The sequence below is a fragment of the Lycium ferocissimum genome, chromosome 4 (assembly GCF_029784015.1).
Source record: "Lycium ferocissimum isolate CSIRO_LF1 chromosome 4, AGI_CSIRO_Lferr_CH_V1, whole genome shotgun sequence".
Taxonomy (NCBI): domain Eukaryota; kingdom Viridiplantae; phylum Streptophyta; class Magnoliopsida; order Solanales; family Solanaceae; genus Lycium; species Lycium ferocissimum.
Window position 1 is genome coordinate 30,017,040 of NC_081345.1, and position 13,449 is coordinate 30,030,488.

At 33.9% G+C, this 13,449-nt stretch overlaps 2 protein-coding genes across 4 annotated transcripts; one reads left to right on the plus strand and one right to left on the minus strand.

The window, feature by feature from the left end:
- Positions 1 to 5,458: 5,458 nt before the first annotated feature.
- On the plus strand, positions 5,459 to 8,153 carry LOC132052222 (glycosyltransferase BC10-like). The gene is made up of 2 exons (XM_059443649.1): positions 5,459 to 6,532; positions 7,144 to 8,153. Exons 1-2 carry the CDS (start codon positions 6,029 to 6,031, stop codon positions 7,783 to 7,785), a joined length of 1,146 nt encoding a protein of 381 aa, XP_059299632.1. The 5' UTR covers positions 5,459 to 6,028; the 3' UTR covers positions 7,786 to 8,153.
- A 576-nt stretch (positions 8,154 to 8,729) lies between these two features.
- Positions 8,730 to 13,449, minus strand: LOC132052221 (protein HEADING DATE 3B-like). 3 transcript variants are annotated; one of them, XM_059443648.1, is made up of 5 exons: positions 12,317 to 12,455; positions 11,821 to 11,860; positions 10,713 to 11,671; positions 10,159 to 10,210; positions 8,730 to 9,895 (listed from the first exon to the last, which is right to left on the minus strand). In XM_059443648.1, the coding sequence occupies exons 3-5, from the start codon at positions 11,567 to 11,569 to the stop codon at positions 8,900 to 8,902; spliced, it is 1,905 nt and encodes a 634-aa protein (XP_059299631.1). In that variant the 5' UTR covers positions 11,570 to 11,671; positions 11,821 to 11,860; positions 12,317 to 12,455; the 3' UTR covers positions 8,730 to 8,899. The 3 variants fall into 3 exon arrangements, with proteins under 3 accessions (XP_059299631.1, XP_059299629.1, XP_059299630.1); XM_059443646.1 differs by lacking the exon at positions 11,821 to 11,860 and having other exon boundaries at positions 12,317 to 13,449; XM_059443647.1 differs by having other exon boundaries at positions 10,713 to 11,860.

Below are 13,449 nucleotides of genomic sequence, written 5' to 3' on the forward strand. Positions count from 1 at the left end.
AATGGGTTGTGATGTGTTTTATTATTTCTCATATTCATTGTTAATTAGTGGTTGCAAACACTTACTTAACATTGCATATATATATAATGGGTTGTGATGTGTTTTATTATTTCTCATATTCATTGTTAATTAGTGGTTGCAAACACTTACTTATGCACAAACCCTAGTTTTGTTTGAAAAGATGAACTAGGGTTTGAGTTGAAATAATATAACAGGACTTTGGCGCAACCCTCGTTTAATGAACTCACTTAGGGATAAGATGAGTTCTACTTAAGTATATTTAATCGGCTTACTTGCAACTTTTCTATATTTGGGAAAATCATGAAAAGAAATACTTTCTAACTATTGAAAAATATTATGAAGTGCATTAGAGATTAAGTGCATACAAAACCACGATCCATTAGAAATATATCATATTGATACCCATAGCATAATATCTAATCACAACGGGGACACACCTTTGGTTCTTTTAATCCAAACAAATTTCAAATACTTCAAAATAGCGAATACAAACCAAAACCCTTTTTCTATACTAGTCGGAATAGAACTAAAGTCTTTAGAGATTAGTAAAATATATGATTAGTATTTGTTTCACACTTTAGTCCCTGTGGGATTCGACCCCAACCTAGTTGGGTTACTATATTTGACACCGACCGCCTTACGCCATAATTTAGGTGTAATTTGAGCGTATCATCTAAGAAACCAATCAGTCTCCTAAGCCAAAGCAGATAATATGTGTTATGAGTTTGGATTTGACACGTCATCTTCACGAACCATATTTTCGCGATATTTATTAGTGAAAATCATTTTCACCCCCAACTTTGCTTTAAAAATCAAACTCCCCCCTCAACTATGAACAATAGACATACTCCCTCCTTTATCCTATGCAATGCTTATTTTACCCTTAACATTTTCAATCCTCCATCTATGTAATACCTTGTTATATATATATATATATATATATATATATATATATATATATATATATATATATGTTTTTTTTTTTTAACATAGGTATTTATAGATCTTTATTGAATTCATATTATAAGTAGAATAATCCTTTTATGAATTTATCACAAAATCTAATGCTACTTTTATGATTGATATTTTAAGACACAAACACACACACGCACACATTACCTGTTATTTGTAAATTTGAGTTTCACTTCTCTTATTTTCTATTGTCAATATATAAACGAGTTTTGATTGTCATTAATGAAATACTTTAAATTATAATTTAAAATTCATTTATAATAAATAGATAATCTTTTAGGAATTTGTTATAGAACATACCTCTTTTTTTATTAATTATTTTGGATTATCTGCATTGAAAGATATTTATAAAGTTATTATTACCTGTTATTTTTACTTGTATAAATAGATATCAGAGTTTTGATAATTATTAATAATAAAAAAAAAAATTCTTCTCATTTATTTCATTATAGAACGGCATTAAGTTATATACTCAACTAGTATTTCTCACTTTTCTTTTTCGGTCTCGAAATCAATATTTAATTTTTTATAGGAAACTTGTTACATAGATTAAAGAGATTTAAAAAATCATGATTTTAAAGAAGTGAACGTACAAAAGACAAGTTGATAATGTAAGGGTAGCATAGGAATTTAAATAAGTAAATTAGGATAAAAGGGGGAGATTCACTATTGTTTAAAGTTGAGGGGGTTTTGATTTTTAAAGCAAAATTGGGGGGTGAAAATCATTTTCACCCCTTTTAATTTTATTTGAGGTTTGGGATAATTGAGTGATTGAGTGGGTTGGTTTTATTTTCATGCCGATTTTCTCGAAAATTATAGGTACATTAACAAGTGCCATCAATTGAATGATTGGGGACTTCTGCTAGGTAAGAAGAAGAGCATAACCTAGAGCTATATCTCTCATATTCTTACGCCAGTTCTTCACTCTTTTACCCTAATTACGTGAGTGGCAAAAAAAAAAAAAAAAAAAAAAACCATTTTTAGGTTCATTAATTAAGTATCACTAATAGGGAATGATACGTGCTCATGTGTATATTTAAGGATTTAAAAACTTTTCAAGCATTGCCCTGTTTCACATATGGAATTCCAAGACTATAATGTACTTATTATATGCCTTTAGATTAAGTGTGACTTAACTCAATATCATGACCCTTAATTATTTCAGAATTTCTACCGTCGGATTGTTATGGCCGTTATTTAGTAAGTGTGACATTCTAAATATTTCTTTATTATTTTGGTGTTTCTATTTCTCATTTGTATTAGAAGAGCTCGTTGAATTTTGAAAGATACACCTGCCCCGAATGAGATATACTCAAGAATTGTCATCAACAACACGACCTAAGCTTGCAAAGAATTTACGCCATTATATTCTGACAATTTTAAAACAACATATATGTCATTGCAAAAGCTATAGCTTTTCTCTCTTCTTTCTATTTTTATGATATTCTACAAGCAACGGTGACCAATTAGAAATACACTCTAATGCACTTCAATTGTTTGTCAGTTTCAAAAAGATCGTTGGGCTAGTCAGTCAATTTGGACCTTTTTTTTTTGGACCTGAAATTAGGTAAAAAGATTGACAGCTAATAATTAAATACGTTAAGTTCGGTAGTTGCTCTCTAAGTCGTTGCCTATATGGGAGAATCTACAGCCCCGTTTTCCACTCTACAACTCTTAGGGGTCGTGAATTTTCAGGGATTATAATCCAGGACAATTTACTCTATCTACTAAAAGATGGTATAAAATAACTCTTAGAGCCTAAATATGAATTTATTGATAAATTTATGCACAAGGACAATTCATTATTGTCTTTGCACAAGTAACTGTACGTCTTACAATAAATTTTATCAATAAGGACATTCTACAAATATTATCGATAAAACTTTCCATTTTCGTCCTCTTATTAGTCTTAACTCGGTTTCAGTAAATTGTATTTTATAAGTTTGATGACTACGTGACATATATATAGGGCTGATAAACGAGTTAGCATGTTATGTTGCAATAATATGTTACAGTAGAAAAGGTTGGTGTTTTCTGTTTACAAAGTACTCCAACAAATGAAAAACAATTTCTTTGTAATAAATCACATAAGAAAAGTCGTCCAATTATGAATGGTTCAAAACACACATCATTTTGGGAAAGGGGGATGTTGGTTCAATAAAAATTATTCAATTATTGATTCAAATAATCCTGCATATAGGCGGAAGCAACAAGAATATTCACCAGTAAATTCTGAGAAGAACAGGTTCAAGAGGAAAACTAATGTAAACATGATATACAATTTTAATTTTCCAGAAGATGAGTTACTATAAGAAATTTTAACGAGTCGAAAATAAGAAAATTGGAACTGAAACAGTGAAATCTTGGCTAAAAAAGAACTGAGTAACTTCAGGTTCCTTTTTTTCTAAGTACCAAGAACGTAATAATTTAAGGATGGTTTGCTCGATTGTGTTCTACAACTTACTGACCACAACGTAAAATCTTATAAAATAACAATATAATATAAGTTTTGGTTGGTAGCATAAGAAAAAATTATTGTCACATTATTTGATGCAGCATTTGGTTGGCTATATTAAATAACAGCCATAACAAATTGTCATATTCTAAGTATTATTTTATGGAAGATAAAATGTAACATAGGAATATGTGTATTAGCAATATATATTTACCCATGGATTAGACTATTTAAAAGATAAAATGCCCTTGACTAAGTAATTATTGCATAACAATAATTCTTTCATTGTTTAATTATCACATACCAACATTTATTTCACATTAATTATTTTTTTATTATTAATCACCACCTAAATAATCTCAACGTAACTGCGAACCAAACGACTTGTATAAGGTTGAGATACAACAGTCCTACTTCTATTCTAATCAGCACTTTGACAGCAAGGTGGAATTCTCCATAGACTTTTCATCCACTCTACTCTCTAGAAAGTAGAAACTAGACAAATTCATGCATGATGTCCTTCTCAAATTAGGCACTTTCTGACCACAAAATGATGAATAGTAAGAAAATGTAAAAAGAGATATTGAGAAAAGATACATGTTCTAAATATAGAACATCCCTTATCAAAAATATGACGTTTCATTCAGAGTAAAAAGTTTATAGTTTTTAAATTGATGTTAACAGCTGAGTTCATGATAAACTTTGCCTTGAACTTTTATCTACACATGGATAACATTTAAAATTCAAAATTTGATAAAAGAGGAATATGTAGAAACTAAGGTACATAATTAAATGAGTAGTAAATTCCAGGTTTAGTTTAAGGTCAAGGAATGAGTAACGAAAAGATACTGTAACTGCTAGTACACCTCCTGCTTGAAAAGATAATTGCTAAGAGTCAACCACATCTAAATTTTTTTGTGTATTGACATATTAGTTATTTAAATAAAAATTATTATATTATTATAAAGTAGTACCAATCACAACTTTATAAATAAAAGCCTTTAATCACCAATAACTGAAAATTAAACTTTCTAAATGGATACAATGTCATTTATTTGATATTAAGTTGGTGTTCTGTTTTGGAAAATTTTATCCTTTTTTTTTTTCTCCTCAAAAACATGAGAACTTTTCTATATTGCTGTTTGCTTGTAAAACGATCTTAGCAAAAAAAGTTTGAAAAGATCCTTTAACCTTGTTATTTGGTTGAAAAAGTTTTTTATGCGAATTTTTTTTTTTTTTTTTTGCAGTTTAGTTTAACTATTGAACAAACGCCACCAAATTGGAACTTTCGAGGCAAAATAGAAGATAAATGTGCAACATCTCCTCGTGTCATTCGCAATGATGAAGATGACATACTTTTCTTCAATTCCCACTTCCAATCTATTGGACGGGTCTTACAAGCGAAATCGGGATTTTTAATTTATATTTTGAATAATTTTTTTATTGGATTTTGGATAAGTTACGTATTCCTTTTGTCTTTAATTTATGTGACACGGTTGAAATTTCGAGATTCAAAATTTTAAAGTAATTTTTTTGAAATAAAATTGATATATTATAAATTATAATAATTAACAACATAAAACGTTCAGAAGACATAAATATCCAATCAATAAAAAAATTTAGTCGACTCTCAAAATTCAAAATGTAACACATAAATTGTGACGGAGGGAGTATTTATCTATATAAAATATTTCTTCCGGTTAAAAAAGAGTATCCACTTAACCATTTACGCACCCCGTAATAAAATATAACGGGGCAACTCTTAAGCAAAAATAGGTAATTTCACTAAAATGCCCTAAATTAAATAGGCATTGAGATTTGATCACTTAGCATATAAGGGCAAATCTGAAAAAATAAAGTTAATTTTTTTATAATTTGATAAGTGTACACTCTTTTTAAATTAAAAAAAATAAAAGCTAATTGGACATTCTTTTTGCACGGGGTAGTAATTTTTCGAATACACAGAGTTTTAATTAAAGTTTTTTGAGTTCTACTGTGTCTCTTTCTTGCATAGACTACTCCAGTTTTGCGTACAGGAAGGGTAACCACATAAAAGCCCATAAGAATATACTCATATAGCATCAACATTGGGAAGTGAGAAAGACTTGAATAATAAATTTCTTCATGAAATTCTTATTTCCAGATTTGGCGACTGTGTGAAAACAAGAATCAGTTTAGTTCTTCAAACCCAAACGTCTTTAGTGTCCTTTTTTTTTATTCTTCTTCATAAATTCTCATTTATTAAGCCCAAACAAAAAAAAAAAAAAAAAAAAGCCAAATCTTGGGATTTAGTTTTTATCCTTCTTGGTTCATGTATCTATCTATAGTCCCTTCATGGTAAGGAACAACTCTACCTCCCCCTGTATGGATTTTCATGATCTCTGTTGAAATATTTTGCCTAAATTGAACGTCAATAAGGTGAAGTAACTAAATTTGAAAAACTTTGCTTTTTAAGTTAGTTTCTTAATGAATCACCCTTGTCTACCTATTCACCCTGCCATAGCAAATTAGGTAACATAAAAAAGATTTGAGTAGCAAAAGGTGAAAAAGAAGTGAAGAGAATTTGGTGTTGTTGGGATTATGGGGACTTTAGAGCAGGGCAAAGACTCTGCTAATGGAGTAATAAATCACAACAAGCCTTTATCATTAAAAATACTTCAGTTTCTCCTTTTATTTTTGGGTCTGGGAATTGGTTTTTCTATTTTAAGTATGTGTATGCTTAGATTTGCACAAGTGCAAAATGTACTTCCTATGGTACAATCAAGAATACAACCATGTTATCAAGAAACAAATGGTATAGAGAATTGGATTAGACCTCCATCAAACTTGCATCATTCCATGAATGACACTGAGCTTTTATGGCGTGCTTCGTTTGTTCCTCAAAGGAAAAATTGGCCTTTTAAGAGAACGCCTAAAATCGCGTTCATGTTCTTGGCTAGAGGACCTTTGCCTTTGGCGCCGTTGTGGGAGAGATTCTTCAAGGGGAACGAAGAGCTATATTCGATCTATATTCATAACTTGCCATCATATAAATCTGATTTTCCAGCTTCATCAGTATTTCATGGCAGGCAAATTCCTAGTCAGGTAATGTCAGCACCACCCTTTAATTTCCAATAGTACAAATATTATTCCCCTGTCTACTGTCACATGGTGAAGTAACATTTCGGGATGAGTGGCACCGTAATTTATTTGTTACTTAAATTAGAAGATTGATTTGAGTTATTTTGGTGACTAATAAAGAGTCATAAGGCTGAAACTTGCTGTCAATTTTTCCAAATCCGTATGTCTTAAAAGATTTTTGTTGATCTAGGTTCCATGTTTTGCATGCTTTTGTGGTGCGAGTAGCTTTGTTTGGATGACTGTTACCTATAATGTTGTATCGTATTATTACTTTAAATACAATGCTTATTTTGGTTGTTACTTAAAGTTATTACATCATATGGTTAAATTTATCGTTATGTAACGACTAAAAGTCTGACCGATTTGGTGTGATCGCGCCTAGTACTTTATTTTTTTGCTCATTTTACTTTGGCTTATTATTTAATTATCTTACTTTATCCCTTTTGTTTTTATAATAACTCTACCCCGGCCCCTACTTTTCTTTAGAATATTGTAAGCTTAATCTTTAGATTGCTAGTGTATTGTAGTAGTAATGTGTATTCTGGTCATAATTGTGTGACTTCCATTTCGCGTAGGTGGCAGAGTGGGGAAAAATGAGCGTAATTGATGCAGAAAGACGGCTTCTTGCTAATGCATTGGTTGATATCTCCAACGAATGGTTTGTCCTCCTATCTGAGGCGTGCATTCCTCTCCACAACTTCAGCGTTGTCTATCGCTACTTATCAGAATCCAGGCACAGCTTTGTGGGTGTATTTGATGATCCTCGACCTGTTGGAAGAGGGCGTTATAATAAAAAGATGTTACCCGAGGTTAAAATCAGTCAATGGCGTAAAGGATCCCAGTGGTTTGAAGTTAACAGGAAACTGGCTATTGACATTGTGAAAGATGAGGTATATTACCCCAAATTTAAACTGTTTTGCAAACCAGCATGCTATGCTGATGAACACTATTTCCCAACAATGCTGCACATCCAATCTCCTCATCTCCTGGCAAATAGGGGACTCACTTTGGTAGATTGGTCTAGAGGTGGCGCTCATCCTGCAACATTTGGAAAGGCTGATGTTACCGATCAGTTACTCAAGAAACTCACGGAAGGCCACGGGACGTGTGTCTATAATAACCAGACGACTTCACTTTGTGTCCTTTTTGCTAGAAAATTTTCTCCTAGTGCATTAGATCCTTTATTAAAACACTCGTCCAAGTATCTGGGCTTCTGAAATACCATTTCTTTGTGGTCTGATATTCGAGAATGAAAACAAGCTTTCTGCCGCATGATTGCAGTTATTGGACGCCTGATGATATGATTGGCATTGCCGATTATATACTAAAGATATATGGATATTCTTGAATATGATGATACTGTACCATATTATACTAGTAATTAATATTTGAGTTGGATTTCTACTTATCAGAAAAAATATTTGACTCGAATATCTTCTCAGTTCTTATGTTAGTACTAGCCAATACTTATCAACCGTACTGGCATCAGTGTAAACTTTTTGTCATCTGCACAACTTAGATGCTCTAGCTGCAGCATGATTACATTCGATACTATTACGATTCAAAACATCATTGTGGAAACAAAGTTCAACTAAATTACTGTTCACACAAGAACAACCAGAGAGATTAGACAGAAGTCCAGAAACATACTAAACCGAAAATTTTGGTCAGTTATTTTGAAGTTTGAATAATCGAAACTTGTGTTTTGTCCAACAAAGGGTTGTAAGGAGTCATTTACATACTAAGAATATCCATGTGCGTGGTCATCCAGATGAATCACTAAATTAAAGAAAGCTACTGAAGTGTAGCTTCCGACAGAAAATATCAAAGATGTTTACCAGACTGTCTCATTGAGCCCTGTTACGAGACAATTGTATATATTATGCTACACGCCGCAGATGCCATCGAAGAGTAGCTTAAATTGTATCATTCTGCTGAAAGATAAGAACATGAACATGTCCTTGCTCTACTGGCTCCCACCCAATATTTTGGAGAAGTAGATCTCTTTTTTTAACTCAGTAAGAACCATTTTTAAGACTGTACATTCTCGTGTATCTTTAATGTAGTCCTACATATTTAGCAAGTTTCCAGTCAATGTACAGAGTCAGAAAAGTATAACGGAGCAGGATGATTGAAAAAGAATTTCAAGAGAAGGAAGAAATTGTAGAAAAAGAATGAACCTGTGTTGCTTTTCACTTTCCATTGAATATATTTACAGTAAAGAACCTTTAATCCAAGAAGGAAGCTAAAAAATGAAAGAAATTTAGATAAAGGAAAACATACAGCAGAAAGGGCTTTTCTTACAAGATTAAAGTTGTTAGGTTTTGGATACTAGTAATTCAGTTTCCTTTCTTCTTGTATAGACTTAAAAATTCGAGCTGCAGATTCAGATGCTGACTTTGGGTTATGGGGCACAACCTTGATCACTTGAATTCGCTGCACCGCATTGTTATCTTGGACTGGTTGATCTGAACCTTTTGCAGTTGGTGTGATAGGAAAAAGAGAAAGTGCATCCTTTTGTGCCCTCTCAGGAGGACTATTTGCAGTACTTACTTGCATATCACTCCCTCTACTGGCCTGAAAAGTTCTGTCACAATCTGACATGACCGCGCTCTTCTGGCATGATATGTTGCATGTTTTTTTACGAGGCATAAATGGACTATTCTCCTTCTCACTTGACATAATTCGTGAAAACGGATTCATTTGCTCGATAGCAGAACTTGAAGCAGATGGTTTTATCACAGGCATGGAATAAGGTTGAATGCAGGACTGATCAAATATTGCAGGACCTGGAAAAATCCCAACACCTTGCTTGTGAGAAGTCTGTACACTATAAGGCACATTCGCAAAATCTCCACCAGTGGGAGATAGTGTAGCAGGCCGGGAACTACCATAAACTGGCGCGATAATTCCTCCAGGTGGTGGACAAGGTCCTGTATAAGGTTTATAAACAAGTCCTTCAGAAGGTGACCTTATTGGAACTAACCACTGATATCCAGGAGGTGGTTGGTAGCACCGAGGTGCTAATTTTGGATCGGATACAAAAGATCTCGATGTTGGTACTGGCCCTACATTTGGTTTTTGAGCTGACAGCTGTGGTATATTCTTTTTGTCATTATCTTTGGGTAGCGGAAGATAAGCATTATCTGCTGGATGCTCAAAATTGTTTGGTTTTGGAGAAATCTTTTGTTCAACAGCCACTACAGGAGGTTCAATAACCTCATCACATGGCAAATTCTTCAAGGAAGAAAAATTGATAGAAGGTTGGTGGATGCAGAAGTTGTCTTTCAACAAAATATCTGGTGATCGGGCTATCATTTTCTGTACCTGTAAAGATGATCAAATAAGTAAGTTCCTAAAAAATTTACACAAAAGAACTCCTTAACCCCCTTCTAATTATTGATTTTATTGCACTTGGTCCTTGATGGAAGATAGAGTTAGAAGAGTTTTCTGCCCTTCTATCAAAGCACACAGTTAGGACATCGAAAATGAAAGACTAAACTGATAACCCTTCATCTGACTATTGAGCGCTTTGTCTCTTCAAGACAACAAAAGAAAAAGGCAATCTAACTGATAAAAGTGCAAAGTACCTTTGTCAGCCTGTGTAGCTCAAATAGTTGCATTGCAAAAATCCGTTGCTGGCTGAAAAACAGTGAAATGCAAGTTAAATGGTAGATCACGGAAACGATATTGGAAGAGGAAACATGATAAGATCTGCCTATCATAAATAAGCTGTTCACATTACAGAAAGCCATAATAGGGGCAACAACTATAACATAGGAAAGATGGGATCTGTCCTGCAAATTAGACCTAGAGACTAAACTAACAAAGTTTGATCATATGGATAGTTACAATTTCGAGGTTCTTGTATACGTATGAACAATGTTTTATTCCAATTTGACTACTTTAGATTTCATCCACTTTTATAGGCCATAGTTTCCGAAGATAACTCCTCTATAAAGATGAAACGGATGAATGGAGCGAAAACAAAAAGATATGATATGATATATGCATGACACAGGTTGTGAGTATACAAACTCGAATCAGCACATATATTTGACTAACCCCTATGCCAAGCCACAAGTTTTCAATTCTACTGTCGCAATGAGTTGGATATACATAAAAACCAGTAATAGAGACTTACTGTGCAATGGTTCGTCTTGCTTTCCAAAATAGTTCTTGACCTATCAATGCTATGACATTATCTGAAGATAATTTTTCTACTAATCTAGAGTTTGACGAAGCTTCTGAGATTCCTTCACTTCTGTGCCTGCCTCCTACTTCTGGAGGCCCACTACTTAGTCCTTCAGGGCAGTCAGATGAGGATTTAACTCTCTTCGGACTCTGATGGTTGTCCCCGTGAGGCAGAAAGGAACACGACGGACCTTCCACTACGGAAGCATGTCTATTTGTCGTGGCATCTTCTTGCTTCACATATGTAACATCTTCTGCTGCCTTCCTTTTGTGCATAATCCAAGAGTCTTCATCAGATTCAGAATTAGAATCACTACATCTATTCAAATCACCAACCAGACCACATCTATTTTCCGGAGCACTTGATACAAGTGATTTGATATTTAGCTCACTGCGTCCTGGACTTGGAGCTTGACGCACCACTATCTTCTCTACAGTTGACAGATGAGGAGCAGGAAGTTTGGCACTATGCTCGCTCCACTTTAGTTGCATACTGCCTGTATCCTTAAATTGTTTTTCGAAAACGCCTTGATATTTCAAGGATGGTTTGGAGCTTGATATAGCCATTTTTTCTTTGTCCGCACTTTTATGGATGTTACCATGATATATAGGTTTCCCTGATGCGACGAACTGTGGACCAAAAAAATCATTTTCCCTTCCAAACTTGTTTGCAGAAGGGTTACTGTTGGAGTATGATAAACTCTGTGGCTGAATAGGATTAAACTGAGATGGACCACGCAAATTCCCTTTAAGACATAAAACTTGAGGATTCAGTGACTTCACTGGTTGTATATCAGGACGTCTCATTGTAAAGTTCGTCCCACCAGAAGAATACGGATGAAGTATCTCAACAAAATGAGAAGACTCAGATGAATTGTGGGAAAACAAACTCCTTTTATTGCAACCAACCTACAGTGTGTTCAAGAGCTTGTGTGAGCAGATTGAATGAAACAGCATAATGAACCTTCTCGGCCGTAACAGTCATAATGCGTCGAAAGCATTCAAGAAATTCCCATCTACTGCATAATCTATGAATCAAAAGTACAACTTTCTAATACCTTGAGTTGGCAATGAAGGGGATAAACAGATTCACTCAATCTGAAACAGGACGAGCAATAAGTAAACAAAAGGAATGCAAGTAGATTGAAAATCCAAAGGTTTTGGATGATGAATAAAGTCATTATTGAATCACAGGAAAGATCTTAGTATATGCTTCTACGATCATTGTATCTTTTCCTAGTTTACCTCCTTTTCCTAAGACCATATGAATTGCATAGATCACTTTTGTTCATCAATATTTTACCTTGTTTGACACATTTATGCATAATGCAATTGACTGAACTTCTAGTAGTAGTCTAATATATCACAGTAATAGAAAAAACTTTATCTTTTGACTTCCTAAAAGGGCTGCAAGGTCTGTAATAGGAGCATCAAAGGAGCTTTTAATTTATTCCAACAGATTATCATAATTCTACCAAATAACATACTAGCAACACTTAGAAGTCCCTCTATAGTTTATTAGCATAAGAAGAATACACTAAATTCAGTACTTACAAGACTAGAAGATGCTGCAGGAATAGAGTTTCCACGATTAGGTGGGAGAGGCAGCATTGACATTGTTCCAGGGGCAGGAGCAGAAGTAGAGGTTAACCTTTGAGGTGATCTGGACGACTGTTCACAAAGAGCCATTTTGTTCCTTGGAGGTGCTCTTGGACCTCCTTTATCTGCATCATTTATATGTAATCTAGGAAACAGAGGATCCATACCCCTCTCTTCATCTTTTCCTACGTTCATCCTATTGTTTGTCAGGGCTTCAGCAACTTGAAGGGCGAAGCCACTAATGTCGGACACTTACTATATGTATACTAGATTAGTAACTGTCGAACTTATAAACTACACAAAATTTGAGTAATCGTTTCCAGAGAGGAACCATTTCATTATTCACGAGACCGTTCCAGGTCCAAGAATGCTCACTAGTGCAAACCCAAATTCTCTTCCACCAAAGCTATATCAAGTTGCAGAACAATTCCTCAAGTACCCACAACAATCAATCAGCCCACCTCAAATGATCGGTTCTTTTGACTGGAAATCAGTAGCAATGAGCAAGACCACATGAAATTACAATTCAAGAACGGATTTTTAAATGTCAAAATTCAATATTGATGCAAGAAAGAGAAACAAAACAGGCTGCTATAGAAGAAGCAAATTTTCCATTATCCAGAATGCAAGAACCTATTATGAAATGCTTTTGCAATGCCCTTTAAGGAAAATCAGTGTGGAAAATCAAGATAATGAGTAAACTGATATTATAAGATTGAATAAAAGATAGTTTTAGCATGAGAAGAGCATCATATGGGAATCTTAGAAGAAGATCAGATCAAGAAATACATGAGAAGGAGAATAAAATGAGGACAATGTGGGGCCAAAAGGATGGATAGAATTACTGGAACTTCCATAAGTAAGGGACGTTAAAAGGCACAGAATTTTACTACATAGTACGTAACATTAAAACCAACAGAACCAAAAAAAAAAAAAAAAAAAATGGTGGGGACTGACTGAGTCGCTCTCCTTTTCTTTCTCTCTAAGGCAAACAACAGCAACAGTTGCCGTAACAAATGTGTACGTGTTATTGAACCCACATGTACGAAATTGTCCAATCTTTTTACGAAATATCTGGACAAAGATCT